The sequence below is a fragment of the Pecten maximus genome, chromosome 18 (assembly GCF_902652985.1).
Source record: "Pecten maximus chromosome 18, xPecMax1.1, whole genome shotgun sequence".
NCBI lineage: Eukaryota > Metazoa > Mollusca > Bivalvia > Pectinida > Pectinidae > Pecten > Pecten maximus.
Genome location: NC_047032.1, coordinates 19,420,311 through 19,445,120, shown reverse-complemented (window position 1 = coordinate 19,445,120; position 24,810 = coordinate 19,420,311). Strand labels below are relative to the sequence as shown.

The following is a 24,810-nucleotide window of genomic DNA, read 5'->3' as shown; positions in this document are numbered from 1 at the left end:
GCTGTTATCGAGAATCTGTGCTAGAAAAGCTTACGACAAATGAGTATTTTGTCAAAAACTGGTCGAATATTTCAGAAATACAGCAAAATAACCCATTTATCTATCTTCACTTTATTTGGAAAAATCGGCAAGTTTCAATGAGATGAATACAAAGGTTCGCTCTGATTGGTCAAAAACGAAAAACTTATATTTTCACTGCAAAGCTTATATTTTCAATGCTCATTTCTGCAGTGAAGTATCATTTTTATTAGTTTGATTTTCTATGTTTCACTGGCAAAAATGCAATAAATGTGTATATTGTCACAGTAAACTATACATTAGATGATTCAATTCTAAATGCTTATAAATACAGTAGTTGTGTATTTTTTTTAACATGTCTATACATCTATATGTCTTCTCTGTTTTAGAATGTGGTAGATCAGCTCTATCATTGGATAGGGTTATCGGTGGGTATGATGTTCCTAATGGCTGGTTTCCTGCAATGGCCGCATTGGTGAGAAACGTTTCAAGTGGATCGCACATGTGTGGAGCCTCCATAATCAGTCCAACTACAGCGGCCACGGCTGCCCACTGTGTAGAGTACGTATAAGGGAACACTATATTCAGTTGTAATACCACGATTTTCTTGTGACCTATAGTATATGTATTAAAAATCGTAATTATGCCCGCCATGAAATGGAGGGCATATAGTATTACGGTACCCATGCCCATTCCAACCTGTCGCGTTGAATTGCGTCCCGTCCCGTCCCGATGCAATGTAACTAGCTTATCTCAGGAACTACTGATGCAGTCCTCACCACACTCTCTTTCAGGGTGTCAAGTGGCAGTGGGGGCTTTTGATATGTTTAACAGACATTTTCTAGTTTTTTTTTATCTAGCTGATCTCACTCAGAGTATCTCACTAGAATGTTTATCCCCCGACCATCACACTGCTAATTCTTTACTGCAGTATATCCCCCACCATCACACTGCTAATTCTTTACTGGAGTATATCCCCCACCATCACACTGCTAATTCTTTACTGGAGTATATCCCCGACCATCACACTGCTAATTCTTTACTGGAGTATATCCCCACCATCACACCGCTAATTCTTTACTGGAGTATATCCCCGACCATCACACTGCTAATTCTTTACTGGAGTATATCCCCACCATCACACCGCTAATTCTTTACTGGAGTATATCCCCACCATCACACCGCTAATTCTTTACTGGAGTATATCCCCACCATCACACTGCTAATTCTTTACTGGAGTATATCCCCCACCATCACACTGCTAATTCTTTACTGGAGTATATCCCCCACCATCACACCACTAATTCTTTACTGGAGTATATCCCCCCACCATCACACCACTAATTCTTTACTGGAGTATATCCCCCACCATCACACTGCTAATTCTTTACTGGAGTATATCCCCGACCATCACACCACTAATTCTTTACTGGAGTATATCCCCCACCATCACACCACTAATTCTTTACTGGAGTATATCCCCCACCATCACACCACTAATTCTTTACTGTAGTATATCCCCCACCATCACACTGCTAATTCTTTACTGGAGTATATCCCCCACCATCACACTGCTAATTCTTTACTGGAGTATATCCCCGACCATCACACTGCTAATTCTTTACTGGAGTATATCCCCCACCATCACACTGCTAATTCTTTACTGGAGTATATCCCCCACCATCACACTGCTAATTCTTTACTGGAGTATATCCCCGACCATCACACCGCTAATTCTTTACTGGAGTATATCCCCGACCATCACACCGCTAATTCTTTACTGGAGTATATCCCCCACCATCACACCACTAATTCTTTACTGGAGTATATCCCCGACCATCACACTGCTAATTCTTTACTGTAGTATATCCCCCCACCATCACACCACTAATTCTTTACTGTAGTATATCCCCCCACCATCACACCACTAATTCTTTACTGGAGTATATCCCCGACCATCACACCACTAATTCTTTACTGTAGTATATCCCCCCACCATCACACCACTAATTCTTTACTGTAGTATATCCCCCCACCATCACACCACTAATTCTTTACTGGAGTATATCCCCGACCATCACACCACTAATTCTTTACTGTAGTATATCCCCCCATCATCACACCGCTAATTCTTTACTGGAGTATATCCCCCACCATCACACTGCTAATTCTTTACTGTAGTATATCCCCCACCATCACACCGCTAATTCTTTACTGTAGTATATCCCCCCATCATCACACCGCTAATTCTTTACTGGAGTATATCCCCCACCATCACACTGCTAATTCTTTACTGGAGTATATCCCCCACCATCACACTGCTAATTCTTTACTGTAGTATATCCCCCACCATCACACCGCTAATTCTTTACTGGAGTATATCCCCCACCATCACACTGCTAATTCTTTACTGGAGTATATCCCCCACCATCACACTGCTAATTCTTTACTGGAGTATATCCCCCACCATCACACTGCTAATTCTTTACTGTAGTATATCCCCCACAATCCCATAATCTTGGCCTGACAACTCCTACTAAATTGCTGTTCCGATTTCAACAAAACTTGGCATGTATAATCAGTATAATATGTACATTGTAGTTGTGCATCCCAACTTTTTTTTTTTACGATAATGCATTTTTCAAAATGGCCGCCGACTTCTGATTGGTTGAGGCTTGTCCAGACAACTCCTACTAAAGTACTTTTCTGATTTCAACTAAACTTGGCATGTATAATCAGTACAAAATTTAGTTGTGCATCCTGAGTTTTTTTTTACGATAATGCATGGAGTATATCCCCCGACCATCATACTGCTGAATCTTGTCTGGAGTATATTCCTCACCACACAACCTTATCTATCCTGATATAAATCCTTTTGCCTTAATTATGTTAAGTTTTGGGAGGGTTTATGTGTGAAACACTTTTAGCCTAATATTTTAAAATTGATGACTCTTGCAAAAAATAAAGAAGTGGGCTGATTTTATTTTGCTAATGGATAACACAGTAGGAATTTCCTCTGATGAAGTAAAGGCGCCTACTATGAATAAGACCAGGAATACACTTCAAGTGATCCATTGTCAGCATATTATACTTTCAGTGCCTTTGAACAAGGATCTGCATACCTACATATTGGTGAAGTCGATTACAGAAAGTTTAATCAGAGTGGCAGACAGGTTGTGATAGAAAGAGTAATTCTGGAGCCTAACAAAGAGAAAGACGTTGCTATTTTGGAATTCGCTAATCCAGTCCAACAAACAGACACCATTGGCTCCGTATGTCTACCGCCACCAACAAGGGATGTCTTCTCCTATACTAAATGTTATGTTCTTGGATGGGGAAGAACGGAATATGATACTGGTAAGTTTGTTTATTAGCTCACCTGCCTGAATGACAAGTCAATTTGTGCTGTGGTGCTTTGTCAAATTGTTCGCTCAGCATTTTAGGGCATGTGAGCTTGTGCTGTCGTGCTTTGTCTAGTTGTCCATCTAGCATCAACTTTTCCTTTTTAGGGCAAGTGAGCTTGTGCTGAGATGTGTTGTTCATCTGTCTGTCCAGCATCAACTTTTCACTTTAAACATTCTGTTCTCAAGGTCAAGGGTCAAATGTGCTAAAATCTTCAAAACGACTTATAAGTCACCAAATGGCCCAGAGACCTAATTCAGCCCAGTGATAACCAAAATATCAATATAAATATTGGGCCAAAGTAGCATGCTAAGATGAAGATCTACCATGTTTATTCAAGGTCACAGGGTCAACAAAGCTAGAATCATTCTTTTCAATATTGAAGAGGTCCAGGGTACTGATATTGATAGGGACCAACCAACCGATTGATTTTCTATAGACTTCAGTGTTAATGTTTGGCGTATATCATTTAAATTCTTGAATTCTATTTGACAGTTACCGTATGATTTATAACAAAAGTTTAGGGTCTCATATAAAACTGAATCAATATAAAAAAATTGGGTCCTTCAGCTCAAATTTTTCCTGGGTAGCCATTTTGAAACTGGGTTAATTCTGCTGTAAAAATTTGAAGAAATATAAAATGTTCACCTTTTAATTATTATGACCCGAACTTTAAAAAAAATCAATCTGACTTACCAAATTTAAATTAACATTACCTATGAATAGTCAGGCTGCATATCTATTTTGGAACTACAGAGCAACCCGCTTATTTGGGTTTTGGCCCCTCTTATACTCATGTAGATCATCAGGTAGGTACTTAAAATGGGCACTATATGATTGTTTACGTTATTTGCATTAAAAATATATTTAAAAAAAAAAACATTATTTAAAATATAAGAGTAAATACGCAATACATGGGTTGTTATTCTTTGTAAATGTACAAATAAAAATATTTGTATAACTTCGTCGTTTACTACTTGTCACGTTGGGTCCGATATCGGTCATACACGCGTGGGTTGGCACTAGGCCTACGATGTACAATGTCATCATTTCAATTAAGATTCATGTATATTATTTAAATATGCTGGCCAATCAGTGGCTGCCAAACAGATTTCCTATGTTAACTCTAATATCTCTCTTAGATTTCCTATGTTAACTCTAATATCTCTCTTAGATTTCATATGTTAACTCTAATATCTCTCTTAGATTTCCTATGTTAACTCTAATATATCTCTTAGATTTCATATGTTAACTCTAATATCTCTCTGAGATTTCATATGTTAACTCTAATATCTCTCTTAGATTTCATATGTTAACTCTAATATCTCTCTTAGATTTCATATGTTAACTCTAATATCTTCCTTAGATTTCATATGTTAACTCTTATATCTCTCTTAGATTTCATATGTTTACTCTAATATCTCTCTTAGATTTCATATGTTTACTCTAATATCTCTCTTAGATTTCATATGTTAACTCTTATATCTCTCTTAGACTTCATATGTTAACTCTAATATCTCTCTTAGATTTCCTATGTTAACTCTAATATCTCTCTTAGATTTCATATGTTAACTCTTATATCTCTCTTAGATTTCATATGTTAACTCTAATATCTCTCTTAGATTTCATATGTTAACTCTAATATCTCTCTTAGATTTCATATGTTAACTCTAATATCTCTCTTAGATTTCATATGTTTACTCTAATATCTCTCTTAGATTTCCTATGTTAACTCTTATATCTCTCTTAGATTTCATATGTTAACTCTTATATCTCTCTTAGATTTCATATGTTAACTCTAATATCTCTCTTAGATTTCATATGTTAACTCTAATATCTGTCTTAGATTTCATATGTTAACTCTTATATCTCTCTTAGATTTCATATGTTAACTCTTATATCTCTCTTAGATTTCATATGTTAACTCTAATATCTCTCTTAGATTTCATATGTTTACTCTAATATCTCTCTTAGATTTCCTATGTTAACTCTTATATCTCTCTTAGATTTCATATGTTAACTCTAATATCTCTCTTAGATTTCATATGTTAACTCTAATATCTCTCTTAGATTTCCTATGTTAACTCTTATATCTCTCTTAGATTTCATATGTTAACTCTAATACCTCTCTTAGATTTCATATGTTTACTCTAATATCTCTCTTAGATTTCCTATGTTAACTCTTATATCTCTCTTAGATTTCCTATGTTAACTCTAATATCTCTCTTAGATTTCATATGTTAACTCTAATATCTCTCTTAGATTTCATATTTTAACTCTATAATATCTCTCTTAGATTTCATATGTTAACTCTAATATCTCCGTTAGATTTCATATGTTAACTCTTATATCTCCCTTAGATTCCATATGTTAACTCTAATATCTGTCTTAGTTTTCATATGTTAACTCTAATATCTCTCTTAGATTTCATATGTTAACTCTAATATCTCTCTTAGATTTCATATGTTAACTCTAATATCTCTCTTAGATTTCATATGTTAACTCTAATATCTCTCTTAGATTTCATATGTTTACTCTAATATCTCTCTTAGATTTCCTATGTTAACTCTTATATCTCTCTTAGATTTCCTATGTTAACTCTTATATCTCTCTTAGATTTCATATGTTAACTCTAATATCTCTCTTAGATTTCATATGTTAACTCTAATATCTCTCTTAGATTTCATATGTTAACTCTTATATCTGTCTTAGATTTCATATGTTAACTCTTATATCTGTCTTAGATTTCATATGTTAACTCTTATATCTCTCTTAGATTTCCTATGTTAACTCTAATATCTCTCTTAGATTTCATATGTTAACTCTAATATCTCTCTTAGATTTCATATTTTAACTCTATAATATCTCTCTTAGATTTCATATGTTAACTCTAATATCTCCGTTAGATTTCATATGTTAACTCTTATATCTGTCTTAGTTTTCATATGTTAACTCTAATATCTCTCTTAGATTTCATATGTTAACTCTATAATATCTCTCTTAGATTTCATATGTTAACTCTTATATCTGTCTTAGATTTCATATGTTAACTCTTATATCTGTCTTAGATTTCCTATGTTAACTCTAATATCTCCCTTAGATTTCATATGTTAACTCTAATATCTCTCTTAGATTTCATATGTTAACTCTAATATCTCTCTTAGATTTCATATGTTAACTCTAATATCTGTCTTAGTTTTCATATGTTAACTCTAATATCTCTCTTAGATTTCATATGTTAACTCTAATATCTCTCTTAGATTTCATATGTTAACTCTAATATCTCTCTTAGATTTCATATGTTAACTCTTATATCTCTCTTAGATTTCATATGTTAACTCTAATATCTCCCTTAGATTTCATATGTTAACTCTAATATCTCTTAGATTTCATATGTTAACTCTAATATCTCCGTTAGATTTCATATGTTAACTCTTATATCTCCCTTAGATTCCATATGTTAACTCTAATATCTGTCTTAGTTTTCATATGTTAACTCTAATATCTCTCTTAGATTTCCTATGTTAACTCTAATATCTGTCTTAGTTTTCATATGTTAACTCTAATATCTCTCTTAGATTTCCTATGTTAACTCTAATATCTCTCTTAGATTTCATATGTTAACTCTTATATCTCTCTTAGATTTCATATGTTAACTCTAATATCTCTCTTAGATTTCATATGTTAACTCTAATATCTCCCTTAGATTTCATATGTTAACTCTAATATCTCTCTTAGATTTCATATGTTAACTCTAATATCTCTCTTAGATTTCATATGTTAACTCTAATATCTCCCTTAGATTTCATATGTTAACTCTTATATCTCCCTTAGATTTCATATGTTAACTCTAATATCTCTCTTAGATTTCATATGTTAACTCTAATATCTCTGTTAGATTTCATATGTTTACTCTAATATCTCTCTTAGATTTCATATGTTAACTCTTATATCTCTCTTAGATTTCATATGTTAACTCTAATATCTCTCTTAGATTTCATATGTTAACTCTAATATCTCCCTTAGATTTCATATGTTAACTCTAATATCTCTCTTAGATTTCATATGTTAACTCTAATATCTCTCTTAGATTTCATATGTTAACTCTAATATCTCCCTTAGATTTCATATGTTAACTCTAATATCTCTCTTAGATTTCATATGTTAACTCTAATATCTCTCTTAGATTTCATATGTTAACTCTTATATCTCTCTTAGATTTCATATGTTAACTCTAATATCTCTCTTAGATTTCATATGTTAACTCTAATATCTCTCTTAGATTTCATATGTTAACTCTAATATCTCTCTTAGATTTCTTATGTTAACTCTTATATCTGTCCTAGATTTCATATTTTAACTCTAATATCTCTCTTAGATTTCATATGTTAACTCTAATATCTCTCTTAGATTTCATATGTTAACTCTAATATCTCTTAGATTTCATATCTTAACTCTAATATCTCTCTTAGATTTCATATGTTAACTCTTATATCTGTCTTAGATTTCATATGTTAACTCTTATATCTCTCTTAGATTTCATATGTTAACTCTAATATCTCTCTTAGATTTCATATGTTAACTCTAATATCTCTCTTAGATTTCATATGTTAACTCTAATATCTCTCTTAGATTTCCTATGTTAACTCTTATATCTCTCTTAGATTTCATATGTTAACTCTAATACCTCTCTTAGATTTCATATGTTTACTCTAATATCTCTCTTAGATTTCCTATGTTAACTCTTATATCTCTCTTAGATTTCCTATGTTAACTCTAATATCTCTCTTAGATTTCATATGTTAACTCTAATATCTCTCTTAGATTTCATATTTTAACTCTATAATATCTCTCTTAGATTTCATATGTTAACTCTAATATCTCCGTTAGATTTCATATGTTAACTCTTATATCTCCCTTAGATTCCATATGTTAACTCTAATATCTGTCTTAGTTTTCATATGTTAACTCTAATATCTCTCTTAGATTTCATATGTTAACTCTAATATCTCTCTTAGATTTCATATGTTAACTCTAATATCTCTCTTAGATTTCATATGTTAACTCTAATATCTCTCTTAGATTTCATATGTTTACTCTAATATCTCTCTTAGATTTCCTATGTTAACTCTTATATCTCTCTTAGATTTCCTATGTTAACTCTTATATCTCTCTTAGATTTCATATGTTAACTCTAATATCTCTCTTAGATTTCATATGTTAACTCTAATATCTCTCTTAGATTTCATATGTTAACTCTAATATCTCTCTTAGATTTCATATTTTAACTCTATAATATCTCTCTTAGATTTCATATGTTAACTCTAATATCTCCGTTAGATTTCATATGTTAACTCTTATATCTGTCTTAGTTTTCATATGTTAACTCTAATATCTCTCTTAGATTTCATATGTTAACTCTAATATCTCTCTTAGATTTCATATGTTAACTCTAATATCTCTCTGAGATTTCATATGTTAACTCTAATATCTGTCTTAGATTTCCTATGTTAACTCTAATATCTCCCTTAGATTTCATATGTTAACTCTAATATCTCTCTGAGATTTCATATGTTAACTCTAATATCTCTCTTAGATTTCATATGTTAACTCTAATATCTCTCTTAGATTTCATATGTTAACTCTAATATCTGTCTTAGTTTTCATATGTTAACTCTAATATCTGTCTTAGTTTTCATATGTTAACTCTAATATCTCTCTGAGATTTCATATGTTAACTCTAATATCTCTCTTAGTTTTCATATGTTAACTCTAATATCTCTCTTAGTTTTCATATGTTAACTCTAATATCTCCCTTAGATTTCATATGTTAACTCTAATATCTCTCTGAGATTTCATATGTTAACTCTAATATCTCTCTTAGTTTTCATATGTTAACTCTAATATCTCTCTTAGATTTCATATGTTAACTCTAATATCTGTCTTAGTTTTCATATGTTAACTCTAATATCTGTCTTAGTTTTCATATGTTAACTCTAATATCTCTCTTAGATTTCATATGTTAACTCTAATATCTCTCTTAGATTTCATATGTTAACTCTTATATCTCCCTTAGATTTCATATGTTAACTCTATAATATCTCTCTTAGATTTCATATGTTAACTCTAATATCTCTCTTAGATTTCATATGTTAACTCTAATATCTCTCTGAGATTTCATATGTTAACTCTATAATATCTCTCTTAGATTTCATATGTTAACTCTAATATCTGTCTTAGTTTTCATATGTTAACTCTAATATCTGTCTTAGTTTTCATATGTTAACTCTAATATCTGTCTTAGTTTTCATATGTTAACTCTAATATCTGTCTTAGATTTCATATGTTAACTCTAATATCTCTCTTAGATTTCATATGTTAACTCTTATATCTCCCTTAGATTTCATATGTTAACTCTAATATCTCTCTTAGATTTCCTATGTTAACTCTTATATCTGTCTTAGATTTCCTATGTTAACTCTAATATCTCTCTTAGATTTCATATGTTAACTCTAATATCTGTCTCAGATTTCATATGTTAACTCTAATATCTCTCTTAGATTTCATATGTTAACTCTTATATCTGTCCTAGATTTCATATTTTAACTCTAATATCTCTCTTAGATTTCATATGTTAACTCTAATATCTCTCTTAGATTTCATATGTTAACTCTAATATCTGGCTTAGATTTCATATGTTAACTCTTATATCTGTCCTAGATTTCATATTTTAACTCTAATATCTCTCTTAGATTTCATATGTTAACTCTAATATCTCTCTTAGATTTCATATGTTAACTCTAATATCTGGCTTAGATTTCATATGTTAACTCTAATATCTCTCTTAGATTTCATATGTTAACTCTAATATCTCTCTTAGATTTCATATGTTAACTCTAATATCTCTCTTAGATTTCATATGTTAACTCTAATATCTCTCTTAGATTTCCTATGTTAACTCTAATATCTCTCTTAGATTTCATATGTTTACTCTAATATCTCGCTTAGATTTCATATGTTAACTCTAATATCTCTCTTAGATTTCCTATGTTAACTCTTATATCTCTCTTAGATTTCATATGTTAACTCTAATATCTCTCTTAGATTTCATGTTAACTCTAATATCTCTCTTAGATTTCATGTGTTAACTCTTATATCTCTCTGAGATTTCATATATTGACTCAATATCTCTCTTAGATTTCCTATGTTAACTCTAATATCTCCCTTATATTTCCTATGTTAACTCTAATATCTCTCTTAGATTTCCTATGTTAACTCTAATATCTGGCTTAGATTTCATATGTTAACTCTATAATATCTCTCGTCAATTTCATATGTTAACTCTATCATATCTCCCTTAGATTTCCTATGTTAACTCTAATATCTCCCTTATATTTCCTATGTTAACTCTAATATCTCTCTTAGATTTCATATATTGACTCAATATCTCTCTTAGATTTCATATGTTAACTCAATATCTCTCTTAGATTTCCTATGTTAACTCTAATATCTGTCCTAGACTTCATATGTTAACTCTAATATCTCTCTTAGATTTCATATGTTAACTCTAATATCTCCCTTAGATTTCATATGTTAACTCTAATATCTCTCTTAGATTTCATATGTTAACTCTAATATCTCTCTTAGATTTCATATGTTAACTCTAATATCTCCCTTAGATTTCATATGTTAACTCTAATATCTCTCTTAGATTTCATATGTTAACTCTAATATCTCTCTTAGATTTCATATGTTAACTCTTATATCTCTCTTAGATTTCATATGTTAACTCTAATATCTCTCTTAGATTTCATATGTTAACTCTAATATCTCTCTTAGATTTCTTATGTTAACTCTTATATCTGTCCTAGATTTCATATTTTAACTCTAATATCTCTCTTAGATTTCATATGTTAACTCTAATATCTCTCTTAGATTTCATATGTTAACTCTAATATCTCTTAGATTTCATATCTTAACTCTAATATCTCTCTTAGATTTCATATGTTAACTCTTATATCTGTCTTAGATTTCATATGTTAACTCTAATACCTCTCTTAGATTTCATATGTTAACTCTTATATCTGTCTTAGTTTTCATATGTTAACTCTAATATCTGTCCTAGATTTCATATGTTAACTCTTATATCTGTCTTAGATTTCATATGTTAACTCTTATATCTCTCTTAGATTTCATATGTTAACTCTAATATCTCTCTTAGATTTCATATGTTAACTCTAATATCTCTCTTAGATTTCATATGTTAACTCTAATATCTCTCTTAGATTTCCTATGTTAACTCTTATATCTCTCTTAGATTTCATATGTTAACTCTAATACCTCTCTTAGATTTCATATGTTTACTCTAATATCTCTCTTAGATTTCCTATGTTAACTCTTATATCTCTCTTAGATTTCCTATGTTAACTCTAATATCTCTCTTAGATTTCATATGTTAACTCTAATATCTCTCTTAGATTTCATATTTTAACTCTATAATATCTCTCTTAGATTTCATATGTTAACTCTAATATCTCCGTTAGATTTCATATGTTAACTCTTATATCTCCCTTAGATTCCATATGTTAACTCTAATATCTGTCTTAGTTTTCATATGTTAACTCTAATATCTCTCTTAGATTTCATATGTTAACTCTAATATCTCTCTTAGATTTCATATGTTAACTCTAATATCTCTCTTAGATTTCATATGTTAACTCTAATATCTCTCTTAGATTTCATATGTTTACTCTAATATCTCTCTTAGATTTCCTATGTTAACTCTTATATCTCTCTTAGATTTCCTATGTTAACTCTTATATCTCTCTTAGATTTCATATGTTAACTCTAATATCTCTCTTAGATTTCATATGTTAACTCTAATATCTCTCTTAGATTTCATATGTTAACTCTAATATCTCTCTTAGATTTCATATTTTAACTCTATAATATCTCTCTTAGATTTCATATGTTAACTCTAATATCTCCGTTAGATTTCATATGTTAACTCTTATATCTGTCTTAGTTTTCATATGTTAACTCTAATATCTCTCTTAGATTTCATATGTTAACTCTAATATCTCTCTTAGATTTCATATGTTAACTCTAATATCTCTCTGAGATTTCATATGTTAACTCTAATATCTGTCTTAGATTTCCTATGTTAACTCTAATATCTCCCTTAGATTTCATATGTTAACTCTAATATCTCTCTGAGATTTCATATGTTAACTCTAATATCTCTCTTAGATTTCATATGTTAACTCTAATATCTCTCTTAGATTTCATATGTTAACTCTAATATCTGTCTTAGTTTTCATATGTTAACTCTAATATCTGTCTTAGTTTTCATATGTTAACTCTAATATCTCTCTGAGATTTCATATGTTAACTCTAATATCTCTCTTAGTTTTCATATGTTAACTCTAATATCTCTCTTAGTTTTCATATGTTAACTCTAATATCTCCCTTAGATTTCATATGTTAACTCTAATATCTCTCTGAGATTTCATATGTTAACTCTAATATCTCTCTTAGTTTTCATATGTTAACTCTAATATCTCTCTTAGATTTCATATGTTAACTCTAATATCTGTCTTAGTTTTCATATGTTAACTCTAATATCTGTCTTAGTTTTCATATGTTAACTCTAATATCTCTCTTAGATTTCATATGTTAACTCTAATATCTCTCTTAGATTTCATATGTTAACTCTTATATCTCCCTTAGATTTCATATGTTAACTCTATAATATCTCTCTTAGATTTCATATGTTAACTCTAATATCTCTCTTAGATTTCATATGTTAACTCTAATATCTCTCTGAGATTTCATATGTTAACTCTATAATATCTCTCTTAGATTTCATATGTTAACTCTAATATCTGTCTTAGTTTTCATATGTTAACTCTAATATCTGTCTTAGTTTTCATATGTTAACTCTAATATCTGTCTTAGTTTTCATATGTTAACTCTAATATCTGTCTTAGATTTCATATGTTAACTCTAATATCTCTCTTAGATTTCATATGTTAACTCTTATATCTCCCTTAGATTTCATATGTTAACTCTAATATCTCTCTTAGATTTCCTATGTTAACTCTTATATCTGTCTTAGATTTCCTATGTTAACTCTAATATCTCTCTTAGATTTCATATGTTAACTCTAATATCTGTCTCAGATTTCATATGTTAACTCTAATATCTCTCTTAGATTTCATATGTTAACTCTTATATCTGTCCTAGATTTCATATTTTAACTCTAATATCTCTCTTAGATTTCATATGTTAACTCTAATATCTCTCTTAGATTTCATATGTTAACTCTAATATCTGGCTTAGATTTCATATGTTAACTCTTATATCTGTCCTAGATTTCATATTTTAACTCTAATATCTCTCTTAGATTTCATATGTTAACTCTAATATCTCTCTTAGATTTCATATGTTAACTCTAATATCTGGCTTAGATTTCATATGTTAACTCTAATATCTCTCTTAGATTTCATATGTTAACTCTAATATCTCTCTTAGATTTCATATGTTAACTCTAATATCTCTCTTAGATTTCATATGTTAACTCTAATATCTCTCTTAGATTTCCTATGTTAACTCTAATATCTCTCTTAGATTTCATATGTTTACTCTAATATCTCGCTTAGATTTCATATGTTAACTCTAATATCTCTCTTAGATTTCCTATGTTAACTCTTATATCTCTCTTAGATTTCATATGTTAACTCTAATATCTCTCTTAGATTTCATGTTAACTCTAATATCTCTCTTAGATTTCATGTGTTAACTCTTATATCTCTCTGAGATTTCATATATTGACTCAATATCTCTCTTAGATTTCCTATGTTAACTCTAATATCTCCCTTATATTTCCTATGTTAACTCTAATATCTCTCTTAGATTTCCTATGTTAACTCTAATATCTGGCTTAGATTTCATATGTTAACTCTATAATATCTCTCGTCAATTTCATATGTTAACTCTATCATATCTCCCTTAGATTTCCTATGTTAACTCTAATATCTCCCTTATATTTCCTATGTTAACTCTAATATCTCTCTTAGATTTCATATATTGACTCAATATCTCTCTTAGATTTCATATGTTAACTCAATATCTCTCTTAGATTTCCTATGTTAACTCTAATATCTGTCCTAGACTTCATATGTTAACTCTAATATCTCTCTTAGATTTCATATGTTAACTCTAATATCTCCCTTAGATTTCATATGTTAACTCTAATATCTCTCTTAGATTTCATATGTTAACTCTAATATCTCTCTTAGATTTCATATGTTAACTCTAATATCTCCCTTAGATTTCATATGTTAACTCTAATATCTCTCTTAGATTTCATATGTTAACTCTAATATCTCTCTTAGATTTCATATGTTAACTCTTATATCTCTCTTAGATTTCATATGTTAACTCTAATATCTCTCTTAGATTTCATATGTTAACTCTAATATCTCTCTTAGATTTCATATGTTAACTCTAATATCTCTCTTAGATTTCTTATGTTAACTCTTATATCTGTCCTAGATTTCATATTTTAACTCTAATATCTCTCTTAGATTTCATATGTTAACTCTAATATCTCTCTTAGATTTCATATGTTAACTCTAATATCTCTTAGATTTCATATCTTAACTCTAATATCTCTCTTAGATTTCATATGTTAACTCTTATATCTGTCTTAGATTTCATATGTTAACTCTTATATCTCTCTTAGATTTCATATGTTAACTCTAATATCTCTCTTAGATTTCATATGTTAACTCTAATATCTCTCTTAGATTTCATATGTTAACTCTAATATCTCTCTTAGATTTCCTATGTTAACTCTTATATCTCTCTTAGATTTCATATGTTAACTCTAATACCTCTCTTAGATTTCATATGTTTACTCTAATATCTCTCTTAGATTTCCTATGTTAACTCTTATATCTCTCTTAGATTTCCTATGTTAACTCTAATATCTCTCTTAGATTTCATATGTTAACTCTAATATCTCTCTTAGATTTCATATTTTAACTCTATAATATCTCTCTTAGATTTCATATGTTAACTCTAATATCTCCGTTAGATTTCATATGTTAACTCTAATATCTCCCTTAGATTTCATATGTTAACTCTAATATCTCCCTTAGATTTCCTATGTTAACTCTAATATCTCTCTTAGATTTCATATCTTAACTCTATAATATCTCTCTTAGATTTCCTATGTTAACTCTAATATCTCTCTTAGATTTCATATGTTAACTCTAATATCTCTCTTAGATTTCCTATGTTAACTCTAATATCTCCCTTAGATTTCATATCTTAACTCTAATATCTGTCTTAGATTTCATATGTTAACTCTAATATCTGTCCTAGACTTCATATCTTAACTCTTATATCTGTCTTAGACTTCATATCTTAACTCTTATATCTGTCTTAGATTTCATATCTTAACTCTTATATCTGTCTTAGATTTCATGTTAACTCTAATATCTCCCTTAGATTTCATGTTAAATATATAATATCTCTCTTTGATTTCATATGTTAGCCCAACATCTCTTCTAGATTTCCTGTGTTAACTTTAATATCTCTCTTAGATTTCAAGTTATCAGATCATTAAATTAGAGAAAAGATCACACACAGAACAAATAAAGACAATTCATTGGTGGATGCCAAGATCCCTCTTGAATCTCTTTGTTTTTCATTTTAATGACCTTGACCTACATTCAAGGTAACAGGTATCAGATGTATGCTAAAATCTTTTAAGTATTCTTTCAAGTGACGAGCTGGGATATATCAGATACAGCTATGTGAGCTCCCACTCACTTTGCTTGTCATAATTATGGTTGCTATGATAACTGGTCACTATAAACAGGGTCAAAATCAGACAATATCTAAATTTTGACCAATCAGAGGCCCAGATTGTGTAGCCATGGTGATAGGTTTGGAAACAATTAATATGTCAATTTATATGCTTTGTTTACATACAACATTCGACCAACGTTGAATAAAATCGACCAAGCGACAAAAAATTTGGTTTAAAGCATGCTTGGGTAAAGCGCTATCAAGATTGTTTCATTCAAAGTAACAGGGGTCAAATATGCTAAAATCTTTAAATGACTTCTTCTCATTAACCAGGAGGCCTAGACACCCGATATTGGACATATAGCATGCTTAGATAGGGGCCTATCAAGATTTTTCAAATGGATGACCTTAACCTTCATTGAAGGTCACAGGGGTCAAATATGCTAAAATCTTTAAATGACTTCTCAATAATCAAGAGGCCTGATATTGGGCATATAGATTACTGGGATGAAGTGCTCCAAGTTTGTTCAAATAAATGACCTCGACCTACATTAATGGTCACAGGGGTCAAATAGGCTTAAATCTTTAAAACAAGGATTTTTCAATAGCCAAGAGATTTGATATTAGGCCAATAGTATGCTGGAATGAAGGAGTAAATTTATTGACATGAATAAACCTAGCCTACTCTGATATTTGAATAAAATTGTAATCAGCATAGTTTCTGCATATGCTGTAGCGTCAGGTGAGTGATTCAGTGCAAAAACTTTTAGTTTCCTTGGGCTGATCAAACTCAAACATACAGTGCTTTCTTATTGAAAGTGCTTGCTTGAGATTGCTTTTCTATGTTGGAGGTCAAAGGTCAAGGTCACATTTACGACAAAGAGAAAATCAGTTTCCAAGCAATAACTTGAGTTTCCTTTGGCCGATGTAATCAAACTTCATACTATGCTTTCTTATTGAAAGTGCTTGTTAGGGATTGCTTTCAGTATCAAAGGTCAAAGATCAAGGTCACTGCGTAGCGGATTCTTACACAAGTTTGCAAACAACATTTTTTTCATACCCCTATGAAACTAAAAAATGATTGACATATATTTATAATTAATTTTTGAAAATAATTTTCCAATTTAAAACATGTTTTATGTACAATTTTACTGGTTTTATATGAGAATCTTTTTCTCGAATCAATACGCAACGTCAATTGTCGTATTGTGACGTCACATTTTTCGCACCATTCTCGGAATTTTTTACATAGTGGTATGAAAAAAAATCTCAACCAATCAGAAAGCTGCATTCTGCGAAGGGCCACAGTGGCCGAGTGGTTAAGGTGTCCCGACACTTTAACACTAGCCCTCCACCTCTGGGTTGCAAGTTCAAAACCTATGTGGGGCAGTTGCCAGGTACTGACCGTAGGCTGGTGGTTTTTCTCCGGGTATTCCGGCTTTTCTCCACCTCCAAAACCTGGCATGTCCCAAATGACCCTGGCTGTTAATAAGCCGTTAAACAAAAATAAACCAAACACATTCTCAAATTCAATGTCACAGGAAACAAATCTTCCAAAATATATCAAAACTCAGTTAATTGTTAAGGCTCATGGGCATCGTGTTATATAAAACTCCGTGATGATATAATCATATAATGCTATTTGCCATGTAAACCCTGTGTTATATACTTTTAAGGTGATCATCATTGTTTTGTATTACCTGACAGTACCTTCAGTCCTCAAGAAGTTGGAGGTTGTCCTGTTAAAGGAAGAGGATAAGGACCGATGTGAAGACCGTGCCAGAATTCTGTACGGCATAAACAAGAACCATACCATTTGTATAGACAACAGAGAGAAACACTCACCTATATGTTTTGTAAGTACTGAATTAGAAAAATCTTTTCAAATTTGACAGGAGTCTAATGCGTTGTCCGGCCGCCCAGCCTGTATAAACTTTCATTTGTCCAGCAGTCTCCTCCTACATTTTTCGATCAATCTATTTCTAACTTGGTATAATACATGTACATTATCATGTATATTATGATCATGATATGAATTTGTGTCTTCCCAAAAAGAATTCCGATTCAACTGTTTTTGCAATAGTTTATTTCAGTTTTATAACAGAACTGGTATTTTTAACAAGATGATTTTTGTCTGGGGATTTCCTCCTGTATTTTCTACTAATTTCATTGAAACTTACAACACATTAGAATCATGATATAAAGTTATGTTTCCCTGAAGAAATTCTTATTCAACAATTTTTCCAAAAGTTATTGCTGTCAATTTCTGATGTTGAAGACTTGAGTACTTATTTTCCTCAAACTGTGGGGAAATTAGATATTGACTTCGTAGTGAAAAGTAAGATTGATAACATGCCAGATAGCCACTCTTAAGGTGGTGCAAATTTTATACCGGGGTATATTTTGATACAAGATACTATGACAATATATGGCATTCGACAGGCATATGTTGATCTACCCTGCGGTACTCTTGTTTTTAAATACCTGGCCAGTTCTGCCATGTAATAAATATCATAAGATGTGTAATAACACTGTTATGCATTTCCTCATCCATGTTTGCATGTGATTAGAATTTGGTCAGGTTATCAGACAAGGTCAAAGGTCACTTATCACTTTTAAAATAGAATAGTTTATGTACACAAAATTTCATGAACCCCCGGACAGATTAATTTCATATACATGTATATTCACAGCATAGCAATCATCAAGTTCTACACCTAGTTTGATTGTGGTGGTCATTGGTCAAGATTAAAGGTCAAAAGGTCACACTTGACCACTTCTAAAATAACAGTCCCCCACCAGGTGTGAAAGAATTTGGATTTGGTTTAGAAACTTATTCAACACACTGATTGACTGTTTGGTAGATCCATTATATTCAATAATTCAGTAATTGCATTTGGTGGTATTAGTGTGAAAAAATTCAGAATTATCATAAGTTCCAGTGACTAGTAGAGCACAAGATGTTAACAGTCAGACAACTGTTAAGGCTCCTGGGTCTGTTGAAAAGATTTGTGATTCTGTAAAATGAAGTGTGCTTATTTTTGGTGTCACTTGCTGACATATATGTCACATATACATGTAAGTATCACTATCTCAGCAGCTGCATCTGCACAGGTTTCCGTATGATAACTGAAGTTACCTCAGGGCAAACAAAATAAAACTTCTTTACAAAAAGTGCTTGCATGGGATTGCTTTTCAGGTCGAAAGGTTGAAGGTAAAGGTCACAGTTACTAAATTAAAAAATTTGTTTCTGTGCAATAACCCAAGTTTTCTTGGGCAGATCAAACTCAAACATCATGCAGATTTTGCTTACCAAGAGTGCTTGCATGGGATTGCTTTTCATGTCTAAAGGTCAAAGGTCAAGGTCACTTACAAAAAATAAAAATTTTGTTTCCTTGTGATAACTCAAGTTGCTTTGGGCCTGTCAAACCCAGTTTTCATGCAGTTTTTCCTTATCGTAAGTGCTTGCATGGGATTGTTATTTTACTTGTCCAATGGTGAAAGGTCAAGGTCACTTAACTTGAAACTTAAAATAGAACATTTTTTTCTTTGTGATTGCTGAAATTCCTTTGGGCTAAGCAAACTCAATTTTTATGCAATTTTTCTCAACACAAGGGCTTGAATGGGATTGTTTTTTTACTGGTCCAAATGTCAAGGTTCCAGTTACTATATACTCTTGTATAATCACCAAAATTTCTGCATAGGTGACACATCCACTTCCGTGGAATTTTTGTCTGATAAATACGATAGACCTTTACAATACCATAACATAAAATGGAGTTTTATACAGTATTAGGATCCTGTAATATCATGTGCCTTGGGGGAAAACTTCTATCCCCCAAAAAGGTATTGAGCTGACAATAGACCTTTTGTATTCCTTAGGGTGATTCCGGTGGACCACTGATTTGTAAGAATGAACATGGTAGGTTTGAATTGGTGGGAATCACAAGCTACGGAGACACTGTTTGTCTTTACTCCAGATTTACAGATGTCTATGAGAGTGTAATACATCATTTGGACTTTTTCTACAGCAACATTGGTAAGTAAAATGCTTGATTAGGCTGATTGATCATGCCAGCCAATCAAAATTAAGGTTAAAAGTTGTCATCAAAGGCTAATCCATGCTGGAGATAGTAATATGCACAAATCTGGGAAAAGATATTTGTGTGACATAAAAAAAAAAAAGAAGAAAAATTATATTTTAGATTATCAAAATGTATACTTATTTGCATTTTTACCCTTTACAGCTTTTTATTGTTTGCATATAATATGATTTATATCTCCAATATTAACATTCTTTCGAACTTTCAAAACTAATTTTTTGCTTTGAAATTGAGTAAAAAATTTGATTGTTTATGTCACACACAAATCACCCTTATTTTTGGCAAACATCCCTTAAAATAATCATAAATCTCAGTTATTGGTCTCCACAAAGAATGGCATGTATCGTCAGAAAAGCCTTATCCAGACTGGGGATTACAGTTAGGATAAGAGACAGCTAATCTTCATTTGGGATTACAGTTAAGAGCAGAGAGAGCTAATCCACACTTGGGATTACTGTTAGGAACAGAGAGGAGTAGTTAATCCTCACTTGGGATTACAGTTAGGATCAGAGAGGGCTAATCCTCACTTGGGATTACTGTTAGGATCAGAGAGGGCTAATCCTCACTTGGGATTACTGTTAGGATCAGAGAGGGCTAATCCACACTTGGGATTACAGTTAGGATCAGAGAAAGCTAATCCTCATTTGGGATTACTGTTAGGATCAGAGACAGCTAATCCACGCTGTGGATTACAGTTAAGGTCAGAGAGGGCTAATCCACACTTGGGATTACAGTTAGGATCAGAGATAGCTAATCCACGCTGTGGATTACAGTTAAGGTCAGAGAGGGCTAATCCACACTTGGGATTACAGTTAAGATCAGAGAGGGCTAATCCACACTTGGGATTACAGTTAGGATCAGAGAGAGCTAATCCTCACTTGGGATTACAGTTAGGGTCAGAGAGGGCTAATCCACACTTGGGATTACAGTTAGGACCAGAGAGAGCTAATCCACACTTGGGATTACAGTTAGGACCAGAGAGGGCTAATCCTCACTTGGGATTACAGTTAGGGTCAGAGAGGGCTAATCCTCACTAGGGATTACTGTTAGGAACAGAGAGGGCTAATCCTCACTTGGGATTACAGTTAAGGTCAGAGAGGGCTAATCCTCACTAGGGATTACTGTTAGGATCAGAGAGGGCTAATCCTCACTTGGGATTACAGTTAGGATCAGAGACAGCTTATCCACACTTGGGATTACAGTTATGATCAGAGAGAGCTAATCCACACATGGGATTACAGTTAGGACCAGAGAGAGCTAATCCACACTTGGGATTACAGTTAGGACCAGAGAGGGCTAATCCACACTTGGGATTACAGTTAGGACCAGAGAGAGCTAATCCACACTTGGGATTACAGTTAGGACCAGAGAGGGCTAATCCACACTTGGGATTACAGTTAGGACCAGAGAGAGCTAATCCACACTTGGGATTACAGTTAGGAGCAGAGAAAGCTAATCCTCACTTGGGATTACAGTTAGGTTCGAGAGGGCTAATCCACACTTGGGATTACAGTTAGGATCAGAGATAGCTAATCCATGCTGTGGATTACAGTTAAGGTCAGAGAGGGCTAATCCACACTTGGGATTACAGTTAAGATCAGAGAGGGCTAATCCACACTTGGGATTACAGTTAGGATCAGAGAGAGCTAATCCACACTTGGGATTACAGTTAGGATCAGAGAGAGCTAATCCTCACTTGGGATTACAGTTAGGATCAGAGAGGGCTAATCCTCACTTGGGATTACAGTTAGGATCAGAAAGGACTAATCCACACTTGGGATTACAGTTAGGATCAGAGAAAGCTAATCCTCACTTGGGATTACAGTTAGGATCAGAATGGATTAATCCACACTTGGGATTACAGTTAGGATCAGAGACAGCTTATCCACACTTGGGATTGCAGTTAGGATCAGAGAGAGCTAATCCACACTTGGGATTACAGTTAAGATCAGAATGGACTAACCCACACATGGGATTACAATTAGGATCAGAAAGAGCTAATCCACACTTGGGATTTCTGTTAGGATCAGAGAGAGCTAATCCACACTTGGGATTACAGTTAGGATCAGAGAGAGCTAATCCACACTTGGGATTACAGTTAGGATCAGAAAGAGCTAATCCTCACTTGGGATTACTGTTAGGATCAGAGAGAGCTAATCCTCACTTGGGATTACTGTTAGGATCAGAGACGGCTAATCCACACTTGGGATTACAGTTAGGATCAGAGATGGCTAATCCACACTTGAGTTTACTGTTAGGATCAGAGACGGCTAATCCACACTTGGGATTACAGTTAGGATCAGAGAAAGCTAATCCTCACTTTGGATTACAGTTAGGATCAGAATGGATTAATCCACACTTGGGATTACAGTTAGGACCAGAGAGAGCTCATCCACACTTGGGATTACAGTTAGGATCAGAGATAGCTAATCCACGCTGTGGATTACAGTTAAGGTCAGAGAGGGCTAATCCACACTTGGGATTACAGTTAAGATCAGAGAGGGCTAATCCACACTTGGGATTACAGTTAGGATCAGAGAGAGCTAATCCACACTTGGGATTACAGTTAGGATCAGAGAGAGCTAATCCTCACTTGGGATTACAGTTAGGATCAGAGAGGGCTAATCCACACTTGGGATTACAGTTAGGATCAGAGAGGGCTAGCTAATCCTCACTTGGGATTACAGTTAGGATCAGAGAGGGCTAATCCTCACTTGGGATTACAGTTAGGACCAGAGAGGGCTAATCCACACTTGGGATTACAGTTAGGAACAGAGAGAGCTTATATATCCACACTTGGGATCACAGTTAGGATCAAAATATACTCGTAATGTTTCCTCCTATTGATTTTAATATTTTTTCTTACTTGTATGACTTTTCCTTTTACTCTATTTAACTTTGTTTACAGATGACCTGATTCCAAACTTCTGAACCAAACAATTAGACAGAGAATAAGAGTAAATGGATGTAATCCTGTCATCACCATTTTTCCGGTGTAAAATATTATGACTTTGCTTTAATTAATTCTGTATGAACTCATACAAACCATAGATATCCATGTTCACTATTCTGTAAACTATGTACTGGTATTTTATTAATTGATTACTCAAATGGTTTCTGTATAAAGATTTAATGTCAAACATAGAACAATAAGATTGCATGTGTCCCAGTTCCACGTACTCATTCTGATCTACCGGAGTTACTTCCCTTTTATATTTTAGTTCCAATCATATTTTAGTGTTATTAACACATAGAAAGAGTTTCTGTATTGTATAAATTGCAGTCAATGTGTATTGTTTTCTGTGGATTAGGAAGTACATTGTATTGCCCATTATATAGAAAATTCCAGTGACAAGATATGTTTTGATAGGGTAGAAAATTCTATTTTATACCTTAATTTGTTTAACTATAGGAGATCAATTTGTGTATAGAAAGAAGATATGGCTAGCCTGGGGCGGGAGGAGCTGGGCACAATAGGGGAAGTACATTTGTATTGCTTATTGAAATTGCTATGTGTCCTGAACAACCCAATAGAATTTTAAAATTTTGATAAAATTCAGGCTGGAGCATTATTAGGCAAATGAGAGCCAATGTGGTAGAAATGGAGGGTATGGCTCCCCAGGGGCCGGAAGGATGGGGCCCAAAATGGGAAAATTGAGGTAAATGTTTTAAATCAATACTAATCCCGCACAACTAAATGGATTATCTGGTTACATCAAGTGTTGTTCCTTTGGGGCAGGAAAGGTGGGGCCCATTTGGAATAGGATATCATGATGCATCAAAATTATTAAAAATCATTAAAATACAGCAATTATTTAAAATCCTTCTTCTATAAGATTGATAGGATTAGGACAATGTTTTACTTGAGCCATTGTTCAGACAGAAAGCTCAAAATGTAGAAATATTTTTAATGTATTTTTTATGAGAGTATATTGCCATGATTGTTGAAATATCCAGTTGAGTGGTGCAGGCCATCTGTGCCTCTTGTTACAGAGTAGACTATATATTTATTAATTGTATCTCTTTGTTTGTAAAAAAAATATGAAGTTAATGTATGTTTTTAGCCCACCATCATCAGATGGTGGGCTGTTCAAATCGCCCTGCGTCCGTGGTCCGTCGTCCGTCCGTCCGTCCGTCCCTCCGTCCGTCCGTCCGTCCGTCCGTCCCTCCGTCCCTCCGTCCGTAAACAATTTTTGTTATCGCTATTTCTCAGAAAGTACTGAAGGGATCTTTCTCAAATTTCATATGTAGGTTTCCCTTGGTGCCTAGTTATGCATATTGCGTTTTGAGACCAATCGGAAAACAAAATGGCCGACAGGCAGCCATCTTGGATTTTGACAATTGAAGTTTGTTATCGCTATTTCTGAGAAAGTACTGAAGAGATCTTTCTGAAATTTCATATGTAGGTTTCCCTTGGTGCCTAGTTATGCATATTGCGTTTTGAGACCAATCGGATAACAACATGGCC

General features: G+C 32.6%; 1 protein-coding gene across 1 annotated transcript in view; it reads left to right on the top strand.

Moving 5' to 3' along the window:
• The window catches only part of LOC117316289 (MAM and LDL-receptor class A domain-containing protein 1-like), a gene marked incomplete in the record, with an annotated part of 107,863 nt that extends 83,465 nt beyond the window's left edge, over positions 1-24,398 (top strand). The window contains 5 exon segments of the mRNA XM_033870827.1: positions 408-579; positions 3,116-3,375; positions 17,947-18,095; positions 20,122-20,278; positions 23,251-24,398. Coding sequence (XP_033726718.1) covers positions 408-579; positions 3,116-3,375; positions 17,947-18,095; positions 20,122-20,278; positions 23,251-23,273 — 761 coding nt within the window.
• Positions 24,399-24,810: the final 412 nt, after the last annotated feature.